Raw genomic sequence first — 20,506 nt, forward strand, 5'->3', positions numbered from 1 at the left:
TGGTGGGGCTTTCAGCATGAGACTGAAATGCCCTGTGCTGCATGGCAAGCTGTGGAGACCTTCCAAAGCAATTGCTTAGGGTTTCTGTTATTCAGAGATAAATACAAAACTCCACTGGGCTAGTGCCAATCCTTTTCGTGATCCTAAGTAGCTCTTTGTGGTCTGCCTATGTTTTCAAAGCCTCCTCTTGTGTGCAAAATTGGTGAGTATATTTGCGCACACTTATCATTTGTATTCTGTTGCACATGCGAAAGGATGCTGAGCTAAATGCTTTTGCATCTTTTGAGTTGTTGTTTTGCTGCATCTTTTGGGTTGTTGTTTTGTTGCATACTGTTCTTTGACATTTGCCACCTTAAAAATAAAGGTCCCATTTCTGTAGCCTAACAAGGAGATTTTTCTTTTCTTTTGAGGGAGTTGGTTTTATTGCAGGTGCAGGTGTGGGTGACAGCTTGAGCTTGTACATTAGTGCTTACATCAGTTCTTGTGCTAGGTAGGGTTACATGCACAGTTTGGTACCAGAGGTGCTTTTGCACGAGTGGCAGGCCTGCCTTTTTCACCGATTCCCTTCTCCTGCTGCAAGTCTCCAGGCCGCATCGCATGCCGTTCTGGAGATGCCAAGAACACTCGGGAGCAGATTTTTGAGAGTACAGGAGGCTACGGTAGGAAGGGGGGAAGCATAGAGGAGAGAAGACCAATTTCCAAAGCAAAACTGCCGAAATAAGAAAAAAAATTCTTTTGGCCTGTAGTTTTTTTTATGTTAACTGGCACAATTGATGGACTAGATTTTTGTGTGTGTGCTGAGATGGAAAATATAAATATTTTCAATTTCATTTCAGGGAAACTGATAGATCAGCTACTGAAAAGCCTACAATAGAAGGACGGTTGCAGAGACTTACATCAGATGTAGTAATTGCATCGGAAAAGATTGAACTTTCAGTTAGTGACACTTCAGAGATCAAGATCTCCCCTTCTGAGCCTATGGATGGTGCAGAAAAGGTATGGGACATTGGAAATTGATCCAATGTGACAATTGTGTTGCCTCAACTGTTTAATTTTATTCCCTTCTACACAAGGCACCTACCTTAATTTCACTGACCAGGTCTTTCCAAGAGTTCAGGAGATGGCTTGTATTATTACACAAATCCTTCTTATAAAAATTCTTCATGTTTCTTTCAATTAGACTAATGTGGAAGATAAAACTGCTGACATAACTGGACCTATCATAGAGGAAACATCCAGAATAAACAATGGCATGGAGATTGAATCCCTGTAAGTATATATAAATTAGATTTTAAAAATATAAAACTTGCATTGTCTGGCATTTCACCACTTAATGGCTGCGTTCGGACAACACAATAATCAACAGTGGGGTAATCAACTTGACAGGTGTTTATCTAAGGGGTACTCTCCACACAACATGATAGTAATCAAGCGTGATGTGATTAGGATCAGCGTTGAGTTGACTGTTAGTCCATGCTGAGTTGTTGCACTCATCCCCCACCTTCTCTGCCCCACTCAGCCCTCCTGCTAGTATCCCATCAACCATTGCTGCCAAAAATCTACCCTGTCGGCTGGACTACAGTGGCAGCTGTCGTTTTGTCCGCTCTTGCCTTGCAACTCTGTTGGTGACGAAATAACCAACAGTGGCTGAGAAAATAGCCGACGGTGCCCTCCACACAACATGATAACCAACGGTGTTTGAAATAACCCACTCTGCACAGTGTTGGTTATTTCAGCCAAATAATCAATTGTTGGTTAAAAAACTATCTCCACACAGCATGATAACTCACGGTGGGTTAAATAACCAACCATCGATTATTTAAAACACCAGTGGTTATCATGTTGTCTGAACCCAGTCAAAAAAACGGTGAAGAAAGCTGCTCTTAATGGTGCCCATATGAGATGATCCCCTATTCTAATATTGCAAGTACAGCTAAGAGTTCTGAAAACACGTTGAAGTTATTTGTATTTGCTTGGCTAAAAAGGAATGGAAGAAGGGGGTGATATTACAATTTTGGAGGAAAGCTTTGCTTCATACTAAACCAAATTTATGCTTTTGGGACAGTGGTAAGATAGTATGAATTTCAACTTTGACTGAAATCCAGACGTAAGGAACCATTCTAAGGAATGAAGATAGAAGCCTTGTAAAATATCAGACTTTATAATTGCTATTTAGAAGTCATGCGTTTGGAAACATACAGACATTTTAGAAAGTTCCCTTCCTCTTTTTCAATCAATTGACTTTCTAATCTATCCCCGTACCCATATTTTCTGATTTTCAGTCAACTCCTGCTACACATCTTTGTATAGGTTACTTGAGAGACCTCTTTTGCTTACTTACTTAGTGTTGGGATTTTAAAAGGTATGAATGTGTTAATTTGTTTTGTGTAGAGGAACTCAAACACCTCTTGCAGAGAAGATGGAAGTGAGAGGCCGTCGGCAGAGACCTAAACCTAATATAGTGAAAGCATCTAGCAGAAAAGAAGCACCTGTCCATGGCAAGCTTGACAAGCCAGAGCCTGATGGGACTGTAGAAAAGGTATTCAGTAAGATGAATTTAGCTATTTCACCTTGGGATTAGGAAACCCTCTATTATTGCTCTTGCATGAAATAATTTCGCAGACCAGGTAAAGGTTTCTATTTGTTGTTCTCTATGGTAGCTTTCAGCCTGTTCTGAATCTATATAGAGCGTGATAATTTGCATGTAATGGCAATCTCTCACCTTCATTTTTATAATCTCTGTTTAGAAGTATGCATGTGCTTTATTAAGTGCCTAAAATGGCCCCCCAAGATTCCTCTCATGGCATTGAATAAATGAATCAAAAAGTCAATGCATTTTATACTTCGTTGCTTGGCACTGTTCTGCCTCCATGATGTAAATGTTCAAAGAGTTCTGAAATTATTGACATGGAGGGGCACAGATTCTATATAATAATAATTATTATTATAGAAGAAGATAAGAAGAAAAATAATACAGCCTTTCCTTTATTAGTGATCACTAGCAACGGGGGTGTGGGGGAGGAGAATCATAGGAACAGAAGGGGAGAAGACAGGTGCACAGAAGGGAATGTGTTGCCCAACTTATTTTCAGTGTGCTAACTCTTTTGATTTCATTATTTTAAAGAGAAAGCAAAAATGTCTTCTGTATTATACTAAAATGTGGTGTGGCAATGTTTTGGCTTTCTTTTGGAAAGAACTAAATTGGAGAGGAAGTTACAATACTGATAATGCCTTGGGCAATCAATTACCTTCTGTGCAGTGTTTGAGGTTTCCTCCCTTCTTGTTCCTGCCTTTGTTGCTTTCCCTTTTGTTGGCAAGGCATTGCAGCCGCAGATGATGGCAGGGAGATGTGCCATGCACTGCAGTGCCCCTGCAGCCAATTTGTTGCTTGGCTTCCGAGTTTTCACCGGTCACTGGCTCAGTTCAGACAACACGTTAGTCAACGCAGTGTGAAAACTCCAGTCAACGTTTGAGTTTTTAGGAGGTACTCCTCACACAACATGTTCTAACTCCACCGTTGTGTGACTGTGGGCTACTGTGGAGTTGAGTAAAATCCATTGCAGTGTTTGATTGACAGTTCCTCCGCCCTCTCTCCTCCCCCGGTCCTCCCAATAGTATCCCATCAGCCGTTGCGGCAAAAAACAATCTTGGCGGCACTCCCTCCTTCTGCTGCTCTTGCCACGGAACTCTTTAGCAAGTGCGAAAAGTCAACTCAGTGCAACGGAAAACTCCACAGAACACAACACGCAACACAACTGTTATGCAGGAACTCTCCTCTGCACAGCATGGATATTCAACGTGGAGTGTTTCCCCAAAATAACCACCCTCCACCGTTGTGTGGAGTTTTCCTGCCAGACAACACATTTCTCAACGGTGGTGTAAAAACTCCACTGCAGAGGTCTAAAACCACCATTGTGAAAGGTGTTGTCTGAACTGAGCCTCTGTCTACCTGTTTTCAAGATGGTACTACGTTGCTGTGAGGGCAATCAAAGCAAACATGCTTAGGATGTCAGTTAAATTATAAATTGCAGGCTTCTGTAGCGAAGCGAAGCAAATGTAGAATACGTACAGCTTTTGAAACCGCCTTATACACACTTATATGAGGGTAAGACATGTATAGGATCGTGCTGTTTGTCTACATCTCTTTGCCCTTAACCTTTCAGTCCTGTGTTCAGTGTCTTCAAATTTCACTTGTTGAGAATGATTTATTTTTGAAAGGCTCAGCAGTTCACTTTGCTTTTATGCTTAATTATCAGGATGATGCAGCCAGTGTCACTACAGAAGAGTCTGCTGAAAAAGATTGCCAGATTTTAACTACTGAACCTTTGTAAGTATGGGGAAGTAGGCTTCTGTCTTATATACTACTGATAATATGAATAGAAAAGGCAATCTTATAGAAAAATAGTGCCAGCAGATTAAATTGGTTTAGTGTGCGAAGATGACAAGAATAAATCAAATTAGGATTCAAATAACCAATTATGTTTAAACATCATGAAATAAAGGCTTTTCACAGTGCTAATGTCCTTCTAATACCTTAGGAGGAGTGGATCCCCCCCCCTTTCTTTAATTGAATGATTGCTCTTTCAGGATTTGTAAGAAATCTACCTCACAAGAAAGTAGCAAGCAGACTGTTCTGAAACCTGCACCGTTAACAAGGGGACGAATGCAGAGGCCAAAGCCAAATTTAGAAAGAATAGCTAGAAGGCAAAAAGGACCAGCAAGAAACACTGAGGCAGAAGAAGAAAAAGCAGCCATTGAAGCAGAGAAGCCTCTGATAGAACCTGAATGTAACAGCAGAGAACTGTTAAGAATCGATACCATTGTAAGTACACTATAAATAAAACATTATCTGTTAAATTCACACATTGGGTGAATTTGATTCCAGACAATGGCGCATTATACAATATTTCCAAATAGGATCCAAAATAATTCAAAATATACCTTTATTGCACCAACTGTATTAGTAGGATAGGACTGTATATTTTTGTTTTTATTGCACTGAATTCATGCACAGAGGGATCCTGAAACCTTCCTGCCTTATTGTATTCAAACAGTCTGGTACATCAGTCATTTGGAGACCTACATACCACTGCTCTTAGAGCTGCATTTACTTTGGCAACAATTATTTCCAAATTTCCCTTGTTCTTGTATCAGTCTGTATTAATCTGTTATCTTAACGTGTATGAAAGAGTTAAAACAACTTCATGCCCTCATCTGGGTATACTAGCTGAATTTGTTCAGATCACATCCCTTATAAACTCTTACACCTTGGAGGTTTCAGAGGAGTTTAATCTGTTTCCTAGGAGGCACCTACTTACGAAGCTGATATGCCACATTCTGAGGCATTAGAAAACAAAGCTGTTGCTAGTGCTGTGAAAGAAAGTTCAAAATACACAAGCAAGTCACCTGTAAAGAAACCATTAGGATGCAAGAGTCATAACCCCCCAACTACATCTCTATCAAGTAACAGTGTGGAGGATGCGGCTGATTTTGCTACCAGGTAGGTGTACTATATTTGGTAGGTAGAGAATAAGCAGCACAAAGCTCTTTTCTTAATGGAAAATGCATCATTATAACATGTTTGTGGCACAGTCACAAACATAGGAGTGGAGGACCTGTGGCATTGTACTTCAAATCCCAACAGCCCTGTGGTCAGGATGATGGGTGTTGGAGGTCCAACAATAACTGTAGAGCCACAGTTCCCTATCCTTGCTATAGTGCATGCATTCTTTACACATTTTGGCTTGTATTTACAATGACTTGGTTAGTACCCATGGCTTATTTAATCCATGGTTAACCCATGGTTTGTTGTCCTATCCAATGTTTCTGGCAGACGATTGAACAAACGGTTGTTTGATTTCTCTATCCCTGGGTTGTTTGTTTCCCTCCCCCTTCACCCACTCCCTCTCTGTATCCTAAAAGCCTTTGCACCTTTATAGCCTGGTGAAACAACCCATGAATAGTCCACAATTCTGGGTTCATATGTAATGACAACCCATGGTTTAAACAACCCAGAGTTCACAACCCAATAACAAACCATGGGTTCTCTTTCTGGGTTGTTCATAGGTAATAAACCATGGTTTGTTAGTGCAGCTGGGTTCACACTTCATGGCAATCCAGAATTCAACAACCCATGGGTTAAATCATGAGTTAGTGTTATGTGCAAACTAGGTCTGTGTCTAATTATCAGCTTGTAAAATGGGATTTCTCTTGTAGTATTTGGGTTTGGCTTCTTTTGCAGGTGGGTTATAGACTATCGAGTCTCGTGTGGCGCAGAGTGGTAAGCGGCAGTTACTGCAGCCGAAACTCTCCCCACGGCCTGAGTTCGATCCCAGCGGAAGCTGGTTCTCAGGCAGCTGGCTCAGGTCGACTCAGCCTTCCATCCTTCCGAGGTCAGTAAAATGAGTACCCAGCTAGCTGGGGGAAAGGCAACTGTGACTGGGGAAGGCAATGGCAAGCCACCCCACTACAAAGTCTGCCAAGAAAACATCAGCGAAAGCAGGCGTCCTTCTAGGAGTCAGCAATGACTCAAGTGCTTGCACAACAGGTTCCTTTCCTTTCCTATAGACTATAGTCTTCCCCAGTTCTGCTACTTGCTACTCTCTTTTACTGAAGATTGAACCTGAGGCTCTCTCCATGTAAAAGCAGTGCTCTACTACTATTATTTGCTTCCACCCTAATGATCTTGCCATCACATGTAAAAACATTATTAAGTAGTATGAATCTTACTCCCCTACCTCGTTGATTTGATTTTGTGCATTACAGCACAATGGAAGGAGTAGTTAAGAGTTTTAGAGTTTATGAAAGTGTTAGGAGAAAGCAAATTTATCATCGCATCTGTCATCCGTTTGATTATTAGAATTGTCCTTAGTAAGTTAAATATGTACATACACTATTGATGACCTTCATTGTATGGCTGCTTCTATTCCTCTTTATTACTGCTTTGCCTTTTCTTGTTATGATTCACAAATGCAACTCCTTCTCACTCCCGTTTTACTACTGGCTTTTAGTATCTGGGAAGAGAGCGCATGTTCACGTGTTGTTGTATTGGGCAGTATGGCATTTAAGTTAATTTCTACAGTCTTCTTTAGATTTTTAGAAATGAAAACAAAACTTTGCATTCCTTTTTGGGTATTATAGTAGTCATAGATGGCCTGTTGTTTTTTCTTCGTCAACCAGAGATTTCCGTCTTCAGCAAGAACAAAAGGAAATTTCTGCTGAAATGGAACATTCTCTAAAAAGTTACTCTCTGAGTCCAAAGGAGAACATAGGAAAAGTATCAGAAAGAGAGGAACCAGTGCGAGCAGAAGGAGAAATGATCGGGAACAAGAATGAGACTGAAACTGCAGAAAAGAGTTTAGTAAATATCACTAGTGAATGCAGCAAGTCATCTAACCTAGATGTAAGACTTATTTTTTAAAGCTGGTGCTTTGTTGATGTTGATTACTTCAGTTTGCAATTCTTCAGTTTATAGTAGCCATTTGCTAGTGAAAGTGAACCCACTTATTCATAGATTACACCTTTAAATTCACTTGAAATAAACATTAAAAGACACTTAACATTGAGTTTTAGAACATTTATCTGTTACAGGTCATTCTACATTGGCAGTCAATTGACATGTTTCCATAGTAGATAATTTGCTGGCCTTCTGTGCTCCATGCAATTTAAAGTCATGAGCCCAGTGGGGCTATTTTTCCCCATCGGGTGAGTTAGGGTGGCAACGGGGGTACAGCAGCTTCTGACACTGTATGGCCAATTGTTCTTGAAACTCCAGCACAAAGTGTTGTTGTTGTTGTTGTTGTTGTTGTTGTTGTTGTTGTTATTATTATTATTATATTTATTTGTATCCCGCCTTTTGCCCAATGCTGGGCCTCAAGGCGGCCTTACAAAGTTTAAAACATACATGGGGGGTGGGAAACGAAACCATAAATGTTTAAAATACACAACAGAATTATAAGACATTAACATAGATGGAGGGCCAGATTATTCTCCAAAGGCCTGCTGGAACAAAAAAGTTTTAGCCTGCTTCCGAAAGCCCATCAAGGAGGGAGCCAGCCTAGCTTCCCCAGGAAGAGAGTTCCAGAGCACTGGAGCAGCCACCGAGAAGATGGTGGGACGGAAAGAAGGGCTTCTCCAGAAGATCTTAAAGCACGGGCAGGCTCATAAGGGAGAATACGTTCTTTCAAATAACATGGACCCGAGCCAGGTTAAAGTGTTCTCTATGTAGGACACTTTATACACTTTATATGTATGCTTTAACAAGGGTGTTGTTAAGCCCTCAAATATGTCTCAAGAAACTACCTAGACTATAGCTGCAAAGGCATACAGCATTTTTTTTTTAAAAAAAACACCACTTGAATATTTAGGGACAACTTGCAGCAAACTGCATCATGTGTTCAGATTTCTAAAATTACTGGGAGTTAGTAAAATAAATCAGTTAACTTAACGTCACTTTATTTGGTGCTAGATGTTACGTTATTTCAGTGACTGGGAGAGCAATCCTATGCATATCTACTGGGAAGTAAATCCCATGGAGTTCAGTGGGATTTGCTCCTAGGTAAGTGTGTATAGGATTCCAGCCTATGAACTGAAAAATAGTATTTTGTGTGGTATGAGAACAAGATGTTGGTAGCTTTTGTTGAGAATTGAGATTTGATGTCTTCTTGGTTTGCCTCCATTAGTTTTCCCTTTTTTTGCACTTTATCATTTAACTGCATGCATTTCGCATCAGGTATTGAACATTTTGATATATTTTAGGAAGCTGCAAAATGTGGAATCTTGGCATCTTCACTTTTGCTAGAGGAACCCCCTGCAGATGTTCAAGAGGCAGTTGCCACAAACAAAACCCTCCTGTCTCCCCAAAATCTTTCCGGCTTCAAGACTGGTGAACCAAATGAGGTTTTACTGTCTCCAGATATCCAGAAAAAAGTTTCAGTTGGGTAAGGACCTATTTGCTTTTAAAACTTTTATCAGACAGCCCCCTGCTTCCTTACAGACCCCAAAAACTGAAAAGTAGTTGAAAAAATGATTCGCTTAAGGTCAGTTAATGGTTGTTAACTGACTTTTTCTTTTACTAAAAATGAGATACAATTATTTATTTATTTATTTATTTATTATATTTCTATACCGCCCAATAGCCGAAGCTCTCTGGGCGGTTCACAAAAATTAAAACCATAGTAAGACAACCAACAGGTTAAAAGCACAAATACAAAATACAATATAAAAAGCACAACCAGAATAAAAACCACGCAGCAAAATTGATATAAAATTAAAATACAGAGTTAAAACAGTAAAATTTAAAATTAAGTTAAAATTAAGTGTTAAAATACTGAGAAAATAAAAAGGTCTTCAACTGGCGATGAAAGGAGTACAGTGTAGGTGCCAGGCGGACCTCTCTGGGGAGCTCATTCCACAGCCGGGGTGCCACAGCGGAGAAAGCCCTCCCCCTAGTAGCCACCTGCCTCACTTCCTTCGGCAGGGTCTCATAGAGAAGGACCCCTGTGGGTGATCTTAAGGTCCGGGCAGGTACATATGGGAGGAGGCGTTCCTTCAAATAACCTGGCCCCAAACCATTTAGGGCTTTAAATGTCAATACCATCACTTTGAATCGGGCCCGGACCTGGACTGGCAGCCAAATTAAGCCAGGCTCCCCATCTTTTTATGATGAAGTTTTTGCCAAGCAGCTTTGGCTCCTCCCCTCTAATTGGTAAACTCCAGCCATCTCGTCTGCTTCCAGGCTACATGAGGGATATATAGCCTGGAAGCTTCATGCATTGGGATGGGTGGTTTTCTGGTTTTCACTGTGTTCCCATTTTCTTGAGGGGAAAAACCCTCTCCCAAAGTGTATCACGTGCCATTCCTGAAGGCTCCCTGACTTTCAAGAGCAGTTCTTCAGGGGGCAAAAGTGCCTGCATGGAGCCCAACATGTGATTCTTTGTTTCCAAGCCATAGTTAACCAATATATACTTAGGAAAACAATGAATGTGCAATTGTGGAATATAAAAGCAAGATAATACCACTTAACTGAGGGTGAAATCTTATGCATGTTTAGACAGAAAAATATATATCCTACAACTCCCTGTAGAGCTGGCTGGGGAATGCTGGGAGTTGTAGGACTTTTTTATGTCTAAACATGCATAGGACGCTCCCTAAATCTAGTAATGAACAGAAAAGAAATAAAATCTATTTTTGGTTAGATATTTGAGTAGTAGTTACCAATAATTTTATAAATAGTTAACTTCTGGTTGTTGTTTTAAGTCCTTCTTTCCCTTTGTTTATGAATAATTGACTAATAAACCTATGGATAAAAGTTGTTATATGTGGGTATTGGGGATGATGTATCTGAAATATAGACATTATTTAATTACCATATAAGCTAGTTTTGGTCTCTTCCCAGCAAACAGAGCTCACAAGAAGAAAGCAAACAGAGTGCTATTCGACCAACACCATTGCTCAGAGGCAGGTTCCAGAGACCCAAACCTAATATTGGAAGGGCCATTGGAAGGAAAGAAATGCAGCCTGTGGGAACAAATGAAGCAGCTACAGCGGTTGTTGGAAATGAGAAATCAGAACTAAAAAAATCTGAACCTTCCAGAACTCCCCCTACGGTGGTAAGTTTAAGAAAATGGTCTGGATTTTTTTTTTTTAGTAGTTAAGCAACAAAGACATGTTGAATTCAAGAGAGATTTTTGTTCCTGTATTTCTGAAACAGTTCCTCAGTTTGATGCTGATATTGCTTAATGCTTCTAGACTCCGCTAAAGTGTGATAGTAAAGCCTTACCTGTTGAGGCCTTGGAGAAGAAACTGGTGGACACTGAGAAAGTGAATCAGGAAGATTCTCAAATGCCCGGTACCTCTCAGAATATTTCAGAACAATTTTCCAGGTACGTATTCAAACTTAGTCTTATTTGCCAAACTAGGCTCCCCCACCCCGTCCCCTTTCCTAGTGTTTGGCACTTGCAAAATTTGGATTTGTAGGGTTTCCCCCCCTCCCTTTCATTTTCTGACCTTCACAAAGAATTTAAAGGAGCAATAAAGGAACAGAAAGTTACCCAAGCCACTTTGAGGAATTAAAAGTTAATGTGTGTGTGGGGATTGGGGCTGCCCATGTTAGCCTCATCAGGGTCCCTGTTTGCTGAGAGGATTGCAAGTGTGCTCAGCTGAACATGGTTAAAGTCCCACTTCAAACCTTCATGCCAGATGCACAAAGATCAAAAGCGGAGCCAGCAGCAAACTGCTGAGGTGAGTCTTACCTGGACCTGGAATTTTTGGCTCACTCAGTCACTGTCTGCCTACAGACCATGGTTTAGAATTAACAGAATGTGCCACAGTGAGCCTTGGGTTTGCGTAGAGACATCACTCCTGCCTGTTGGTCTTCCAAGCCTCAGCGGGAGTAGCCTTTTTGGGGTCCTTTAAGCCAGTGATGCTCAGCTTTTTGATAATACAGGAAGAGGAAAAACAAACAGTGTTTCCTGTTTGCTCTGGGAGAAGGGGCAGGCAGTCCTTAACAATAAGAAGCCTTCTTGGTTATAGGAGGACTCTCAGTTACTGCACTTAGTGGCCGCTAGAGGACACAGCAGGACAAGAAGGCTTATTTTGTTCTCCCCCAGTTAATGTTATTTATTTATTTATTTATTACATTTCTATACCGCCCAATAGCCAGAGCTCTCTGGGCGGTTCACAAAAATTAAAAACATTCAAAGTATAAAACAACAGTATAAAACCATAATATAAAATACAATATAAATGCTCAACCAGATAAAAACAGCAGCAATGCAAAATTACAAATTTAGAACACCAAGTTAAAATTTATTTATAGACTGTTAAAATGCTGGGAGAATAAAAAGGGTCTAAAAGCATATAACGTAGGTGCCAAGCGAACCTCCTTAGGGAGCTCATTCCACAGCCGGGGTGCCACAGCAGAGAAGGCCCTCCTCCTGGTAGCCACCTGCCTCACTTCCTTTGTGTTCACTTAATGTTCAAGTGCCTTCAATGAGAATTTTTGAATAATGAATGTGGATGTCTTCTTTTTTTTTGAACGGGAGTGGCATGAGCCTTAAGGGTTAGCATCACAATATGCAAGTAGCTGTTTGAAATACCTGTTGAATCGCTTGAGTAATGTTTTATCCATTGTGCGACAGAGGAAAACCCATTTCCCAAGAAGATAAGTCATATACTATCAAGCCAGCTCAGTTGGTGAGAGGGCGATTCCAGAGAGCCAGGCCCAATCTTGGAAGGACGAATGGCAAGAAGGAAGAACCTGTGACAGAAAATGTTAGTGCTCCAGTTGAGGGAGAAGTAGGAAAAACAGAAATAACGGTGGTCAAGAAAGATGATCTGAACGCACCGAAGGTTAGCTACTTACCCAGCTTCTTCCTGCTTCTGACCACTGCTTTAACTGGAAACTATCTGTTTTATATCATATCAGGTTTCTATTTTTCCAGGCCACCTTTTGAGCATGGGGTAGGGGTGGGGTGGGGGATCAGGGGGTCTGTGTTGGGAGTTCCCAGTGCATGTTCTTGAATGAGGGCACTTCTTCCTTACATGTGGATGGTGATAGGTAGCTGACAGCCACTTGATTCCACTATTAATCTCTGCCTTTCCCACCAAATGCATGTTATTGTTTCCAGAAACAAAAAGATTGCATTTGAACAGCATGTTAAACTATGGTTTAGCAAGAATGTGAATGAGTCTAGTGCCCCCTGGGATTGCACATTTCCCCTTACCACTCCCACTCCTCTGGTGTGCCCACAAGGAGCAGTCTGGAAGCTTTCACATCTGCTTTGATTAAGTACAGCTTGCCATGACATCTGAACTTGGAACTGTGGCTTAATCTTAACTATGCTTAGTTTCAAAGAAGCCAGCTTTGTAAACCACAGTTTGAAGTAGGCTTGCTTGAAACTAGCCATAAATAAAATTAATAACAATTCCAGATTTGGATGATACAGCAAATTGTGCTTAGTCAAAAGCAGAAGTGAAAGCTTCCAAACTCCTTATGGCTATCCTAGAGGAGGAGAGGGGAGTGCGGGAGTTTGTGTGGAAGTACTAAACCATAATTTAGTGTGATGTCCAGTTGCAACCAATAGCTCTCTCACACATCCAATTAAAAAGAAATTAAGTAATTTCCCACCTTCCAATTTTTCTTGCTAAGTTTCAGAGTTTTCCCTGCATATACTGTATGTTACATATTAAAAAGTTATTTTTTCATTAAACAATGGACTGTCTTATAGCACTTTAAGGACTAGCAGGTTTATATTATATTTATTTATTTATTACACTTATATACCGCTCCCATAGCCAGGGCTCTCTGGGCGGTTTACTGTGGGATAAAACTTACATGAGCCAGAAAGACCAAACTTCCATTTCATACCACAGTCATAATTTAACAAATTTACACAGGAGTCGAACAGAAAATCAAAAACTGAAGAAAAAATCCTGAGAGTTATGTTAAGCATCTTAAGACTCTTCAAGGAAATTCTGTTTCTGACTAACTTCTGTATCATGATATGGATGAAGTCTTTACGGTTCTGTTGTGTTAAATAAACCAACATACTCATGTGTTCTAAACATCAAGGATGAAGTCAGTGTCCAAGCACCCCTGAGTAATTTGGAGAAAAAAGAAAGGTCAGAATCCAGTAACGCCCCATCACCAAAAAGGTGTATTGATCAGAAGAAACATTCTTCCTCTGAGAAGTCACAGGGATGTGAACTTCTGAAAGACCAGGAAGAAATGTGTGTGCTTAAAGAGGATGATGAAGGAAAGCACCGGGATATTCCTGGAAGGTAAAATAAGTTGCAATAAATAAATGGAATGTGACTTTGAGAGCCTAGTTTCACCATTATTGTCTGCGTACCACAGATGACTAGTACTTTCACTGATCTTGCAAGAGAAAGATAGGTTCGTTTTCCTTGTGCTACTTCTTTGTGTGTCTCACATTTATTGAGTTTCGGTTGGTGAGCCTTAAATAGTTGAACTTGTTTCTGGTTTTTAAAAATATTCATGCGATTTAGGCAACCAAAAGTACAGTTGCAAAAAAAAAAAAGTTTTCAGGGCTCCTTAAAAACTGGAATGATCTCAGTGTATGTCATTACTTTTGCTTTTTGGGTAGTGATATTTCTGCCTCTCAAGAAATAAGACAATCAAAAAGCATAAAGCCTATCCAGCACATGAGGGGTCACCCTCAGAAGCCAAAGCCAAACCTAGCCCGAGCAGCAAAAAAGAAAGAAGCCTCTTTAGAAGCAGAAACCAGCACAGAAGGAAAGACTGAAAGAGCTACAGAAAATGATGCAACCCTACATGGCAACAACTCTGGAAAAATATCCACAGTAATGGTAAGTACTGATTGGTCATCCTAAATCAGGGGTGGGCAAGTTGTGGCCCTACAGATGTTTTGGCCTCCATCTCTCATCATTCCTCACCATGGCTAGGGCTGATTAATGGGAGATGTAGGCCATAACATCTGGAAAACCACCAGTTGCTTACCCTGTCCTGAATGAACTTCTGATGTTTTTTTTATTGCTGGATTTGCAGAAACAAGCTGGACGTCAGTCGACTTTTGTACGCTTTCTCTACTCAGCCGTCTTTAGTAGCATGTGAACAAATTTTATAGAAGTGATTCATCTGAAATAATGCATAAGACCATAGCTTGGCTGTTGTGAAGTTATAATATGAACATGGAAAACACTTCTGCTCATACACAGGGTGTCCCCCTGATTCTCCACCCCACACCCGATGCATCCTTCCAGGCCACATTGAACACTGAAGTTTGCACTGTTGCTGGCTTTCACTTTGGTTTTACTTCGTTTTAAATTTAAATTATATTTTGCTATGTTACTGTATTTTATGGTTTTAAGTTTTGTTTTGTGAACCACCCAGTGGCTATTGTGCAGTATAAAAAATGTAATAAAACAAACAGACTATTTTAAAAAGTCCCCCAAGTCTGAGGAGCGACTTTTCAGGGGGCGCATAAAGCTGCAATGAGACTGAGGCAGGAAATCCTTGTTCTTTCAGCAGAATCTGTCATTGGATTCAGTACTCTTGAGATTGGCCCTTCTTAATTAACAAAAAAATGTGTTAAACAGAAGGCTTCCTTTGGTATAAGGTAAAGATATATGCTGCTTCAATGAGATTTAAGCGTGTGCTGTATTGGCCTGAGTTTTAAAAAACTCGCTTGTCTGTTTTTATCTAAAACTGAGTGAATGGGGGAGAAGATTTCAAGTTGTTTATAAAGTACACTGAAAAGTTAACACATACTTAACTTGGTACATGTTTTCATTGTTTCCAGCACAATCGTAGAAATTTGGTGGAAGCTGCATCATTTTCTGAATCTTTGAGGCAAAAAAATTGCACAGGTAGCATTGGGACAGGATCTCTGACAAGAAGTAAGGACTCTGGGAAATGTGACTCATCAGAGCAGTCCTCAGGGAGTGAAAGGCAAATCCCAAAAGAAATCTCTAAGCCCCCCTCTGCCCACGAGAGAGCATCTGAAACATTGAAAGGGTAAAAACACACTTTGAACGTGATCCTTTTTTTAATGGAAAGGTGGGATATACATGCTTTTATAAATAAATAAACTAGGATACTTTACATAGGACACTTAAATGCAGGCCCCTAAAAGAAGAGATGTATGCAACTTTTTGAAAGTTGCCCGTCATCTGGTGTCCTTTTCCTCATATAGGAAATATAATTATACACCCTGAAGGCTTGTTCCTTGCTTTTCCACCCTTTCCAAACAATTCTGCTTCATCAAAATATCTTCTTTTATACTTAGAAAACAACCAGGAAGGACACTGAAACAGAGGAAAACCATCTGTGACTCAAGGACAGTCCCCACTACTGAAAACGAGAACGTCCATGGTGAAAAGGGAAAGCACCACCAGAAGGTTAAACCAAATGTTAGCAGAGGCAGAAGCTTAAGACCAGCCCTTCGTAAGAAACCCAGAAAAGAATATGGCAGTTCGAAAGTTAACCTGGTGACGCTTAGGGCTTCTTCTCAGGAAGAAGAAGATGATGATGATGGTGATGATGACGACTTTGAGCCAGACTATGAAGTTGAATGCTTTTCACCAGAGGAAGTAAATAAAGCTCCAGTGTTTGTCCCCAAAGGGCTTCGGTCTCCCAATCCAGTTCCTGTGCAGATTGAAGAAACTATGGAAGAGGTATGCTAGAAATCCCTATAAAGAGATGACTGCAAATATAATGAGGCATATGCCATTTCATTCCATGTGTCTGATTGGCCATATGTACAAGTGCTACCTAGCACATCCTTCAGGCCTAAAGCAATACATAGTAGGCTCAAGACAGTTTAACTAAGCATTGAAGAGCAGGGATAGATTAATGGAAAAGAGAGTTGAAAAGTCATTCTGTCATGAGAACGACCGTCTACATTAGGAGTGGGCATTATGATTGAGATATACTGGTAGATCTCTGGGTAATTTGAGGTAGATCAACAAGAAAGAACAATAAGGCTCCCTTCCCACCCAAAGTCAGGCTGCTAAAATGAAGATGACCAGGGTGGATTTTTATGTGAGAGGACTGTGAACTCAGGTCTGGTATTGAAAACAAAAGGAGACCTGTTCCTTAATTCTAAGTGCAAGATCACCCCTCCACACTAATTTGCACCTGATCCAGTTGGCGGATTTTTGGGTTTCAAGTAAAAACAAAGTAGATGCTGCAAGCTTGAAAGTCTGTCCACCCCTGGAATGAATTGGTGGCTCATTCCACAATCTGAAGTTGTTTTCCATGATCTGCATTGCTGGCAGGCTGGTAACTTGTTCACAAGGTCCTTTTCCAACAATTTGATGTGACCTGATTCTCCAGCCCTCTTTCCCACTAGGAATTGCTCATCTGAATATTTTTATTTCCTTCATTGTGTATACTTCAGGTTAGAACTGCAGTTTTTTGCATACTTACTAGAAGGAAGTCTTATTTGAGCTTTTGCATGAACTTCTTTAGATTTCTGTCTTGGGAACTGTGAAACTTTAGGCACTTCTCAATTATTTTTGAAAATATAGTGTGGCTTCAGTTCAGATATCTTTAAGTGTGCAGAAAGCAATCACGATATATACAGGGAATCTGTTAGGTTTTGGGGGGTCTTTTTTGCTTTTTTGGGACTAAGCTGAGTCGTCATGCTTCCCCTCACCTCCGACAGGTCGAGATATATGAGAATGTTGCAGATGAGCCGTTTTTGTCCCACGAACTGAGTGTAATTGATCAGCCTGTGATACAGGGAGATAAAGATTTGTACACTTTACAAGATGTAAGTATTTTTATTTCCCTGTTTATGGTATATATTTATTTTATTAAAACTATACCTTATTGATTTTAATTAATCTATTTATTTAAAACGTTTTTGACCACCTTTCCGGAAAGAAAACCATTTTCTTTAGTGTTAAATGTAAGAGTGCCTAGGACAGTCAGAATGAGCTGTTAAACAGAAGTGTTCGGAATGAGAACTCTGTAACACTTTACGACTGTAGCAAATTGTCCACCACCATGTTTCTCTCATCTTTTTCATTCCCGCCTTGCAACCGTCGCTTACTTGCCACAGTTGTTCAAGTGAGTTCTTAATTTACTTCAGTCAGCAAAAGCTAGGCTGACAACCATTTCCCAAAGGACCTTCTGTTCTGCTGCTCCCAGGCTGTGGAATGGCCTGCCAGGAGAGATTTGCCAACTTAACGGTCTTTCTGAATTTAAAAAAGCTATAAAGACTGATCTCTTCCAGCAGGCCTTATCCAGTCGAATTTTAAGCTGTCTGGCTGTTATTTTAATAATGTATTAGTTTTACATGTTTTAAATCAGTTTTATGTATTTAATAGTATTTTTGTATTTTATGTTGTTCCCTGCCTCGATCCAGAGGGAGAGGTGGGTAATAAATAAATAAATTATTATATTATTATTATACTGCTAGTGAAATGCCAGTTCATTTTTCCAACATCATGTAAATAATGGATTTAAAAAGGCAGTGGAGAGGGAATGGAACCCACCACTGTTTTGTTGTGGATGTGGAGTAAAGATTGTGTTGGATATATTCACAACCCCATGTTCCAGGTATATCGTAGTTCTGTTCCGACATGATTTGGAACTTACACATCAACTGGCTTCACACAACACAATAACCCACACTTAAAGTTGAGAATGGTTGAGTGTGGGCTGTCGTTGAACCATGGATTGTTGAACTGTTTATTGTTGTGTTGTGTGAACCCAGCCTTGCTATGAAATCATGGTTTGTTAAATCACAAACAACCCACAGTTAACCCAACAGCAAACCATGAGTTGTCTTTGTGGGTTGTCCGTGGTTAACAAACCATGGGTTATTAGTATGGTTTGGTTCACAGAATACAACAGCCATTGTGGGAGAAAAGGATTGCACTAGCTTCGTCCCGGTTTGCTTGATATCAGTGCATGAGATTTTGCACTGAAATAGAGAATACTATAATTCCTCGTTTTAATATAGGAATGGCTCTTGTTTTCTTCAATGCACTTCCCCTTCTCAATATTTAAGTTGGAATCTTATCCCCTGTTTATGGAGGCTTCTATTGTCACTAGCAGTGCTAAGTGAAAAATCTAATCTGCAGAATTTAATTTAATTGAAAATAAAATTTAGAAATGTAGTAGTTGACCTGTGTTCCCTTTTTCCTCCTAAGGTTATTACAGAAGAAGAACAAAATAAGCAAACAGGTAAATGGTCCAGGTTGTAAACATTAAACAACTGAATGCATCATTCAGGTCTTCCAAATTAACTTGTGAATGTTAGTAGTACTGATCCTTTTAAAAACTGTTTTTGTTTGATTTTAAAGAGGAGATACCTCCCCCCCCAAGTCTCTCATTCATTTAAGTAACTACTAACCACTAAGAGAGCAATCCAGTGTTATCTGGGAGAGTGTCCCAGAGGCCATAGGATTGCTCAGAAAAAACATTCCAAGGCTGGAAACAGCGCTCCAACCTCAGAAGGGGAGTTGGAGATCCTCCCCCTTGCAGTTGGAGCAGAAAGAACAATGGCAGCTGCCATCCAAAATCGGAAAAGTGACCTTGCAGGAGAAAAGGGAGAAATCTGATGGGTGGGGAGGAGAGGCCAGGATATGATTTATCTTGAGCCTCATTCCTTCCCTCTCCAAAGCGCTCTCACTAGATGGTCTTAAAAGCCCATCTACCAAAAACTCAACAGATCAAAGGATGGGGAGGTAAAGATCGCCTCCACCACTCCTCCTGCCCTGCCGGTTTCATCTTCTTGGAAGATTCTGAGCAGTGAGGGCACAATCAATTTTACCCTAAATCTAAAATCCTAAACAATAGGGGTGGACAACCTGTGATCCTTGGCCTAAATTCATGCATTTCAAAAGCCCTCTGCCTGTGATCAGTTCACACTTCTAGCGAGAGAAATCTGCCCCTTTCCTGACAGCCAGCTATGTAGGAAAGAGGAGGAAGAGAGAGAAAAGTTGGGTGGCAGAAAGAGAGAAAGAAGAGAGTGGCAGCAGCAGAATGAGAGAAAGGGGGTATTCACTCACTTTTGGTTCTGGCCCAGCTCATTGCTGGCTATGGCCCCACTCACCATCAACATGCAACCCTGAGAGATTACCCATGAGGGAATGTGGCCCTTGGTAGAAAACAGGAGTAAGCGCCTTTGAAAATAATGGGACTTCTGTGTAGACATGTATAGGATTGCACTGTAAAATACATTGAAACCACTTTGAAATTGATAGATGAGTGATGCTGAATTGTGCAGATACTTAAACACTGCTTCTGACGTCTAAGATGCTCCAAAAACATTTTCTCTGTCTTTAAATGTAGCAAAAAGCAATTGAGGGGGAGGTTAGGGAAATGTGAATTGTTTGTCCCTTTGTTTATAACCATACATATGAACACTCTTTTTTCAGGGATTAATGATGGAAGTACTGAAGCAGCCATGACTTTACTTGCAATGAGAGATCCAGCATTCCAGTTAAATATCAGCAGCCAAGGTATAATCAGTATCATCATACAGGGATTTACAACTCTGTGTGTCTGTGTCAAAACAAGTGCTAATGCTATGGAAATATAACATATTATTCTTCCTCATGTCCTGTCCCCTTCTTTCTTGCACTGTGAGCACAGCTAGGCAGACTTTGGGGAAAGCCTTGGCCAAACAAAGCTCCTCTAGCCGGCACCTCAGTTGGGGAGCTGGGTTCGCTCAAACTTTTGCCTGCTAGGAAAAGCCGGCATGCTCCCCAAATGAGGCATCGTCTGGAAGAGCTCCAGATGATGCTTCAGCCAGAGACCCAATGATGTCAGGGGCAGGGACTTGCCTCTGATGACACACCCTGATGTCAGGTGACCCACAGCAGAATCTGGGGGCAATATAGCCCGTGGACTCAATATAAAATGTACAGATTTATAAAAGCTATAGAACTTATTCCAGTTGCAAAACTTGGTGTTTCTAGTTTCATGAGTATTTTTATTGCAGAATGCTATAGTAAATTTAGTTATTTTTATTTAACATTTCAAATTTTAATTTTTTGGAATATTGAG

At 40.4% G+C, this 20,506-nt stretch overlaps 1 protein-coding gene across 1 annotated transcript in view; it reads left to right on the forward strand.

Moving 5' to 3' along the window:
* BDP1 (B double prime 1, subunit of RNA polymerase III transcription initiation factor IIIB) overlaps positions 1–20,506 on the forward strand; it is a 51,708-nt gene that overhangs the window by 17,910 nt on the left and 13,292 nt on the right. Inside the window, exons 14-31 of the mRNA XM_063127915.1 lie at positions 837–996; positions 1,181–1,269; positions 2,392–2,539; positions 4,257–4,327; positions 4,588–4,822; positions 5,304–5,500; positions 7,180–7,402; positions 8,758–8,939; positions 10,397–10,610; positions 10,750–10,883; positions 12,141–12,351; positions 13,574–13,782; positions 14,109–14,331; positions 15,285–15,499; positions 15,771–16,158; positions 17,151–17,258; positions 18,646–18,679; positions 19,876–19,959. Of these exons, the coding sequence (XP_062983985.1) occupies positions 837–996; positions 1,181–1,269; positions 2,392–2,539; positions 4,257–4,327; positions 4,588–4,822; positions 5,304–5,500; positions 7,180–7,402; positions 8,758–8,939; positions 10,397–10,610; positions 10,750–10,883; positions 12,141–12,351; positions 13,574–13,782; positions 14,109–14,331; positions 15,285–15,499; positions 15,771–16,158; positions 17,151–17,258; positions 18,646–18,679; positions 19,876–19,959 (3,125 nt within the window). The remainder of the gene's footprint in view (positions 1–836; positions 997–1,180; positions 1,270–2,391; positions 2,540–4,256; positions 4,328–4,587; positions 4,823–5,303; positions 5,501–7,179; positions 7,403–8,757; positions 8,940–10,396; positions 10,611–10,749; positions 10,884–12,140; positions 12,352–13,573; positions 13,783–14,108; positions 14,332–15,284; positions 15,500–15,770; positions 16,159–17,150; positions 17,259–18,645; positions 18,680–19,875; positions 19,960–20,506) is intronic.

This window comes from Elgaria multicarinata, chromosome 6, assembly GCF_023053635.1.
Source record: "Elgaria multicarinata webbii isolate HBS135686 ecotype San Diego chromosome 6, rElgMul1.1.pri, whole genome shotgun sequence".
Lineage (NCBI taxonomy): Eukaryota > Metazoa > Chordata > Lepidosauria > Squamata > Anguidae > Elgaria > Elgaria multicarinata.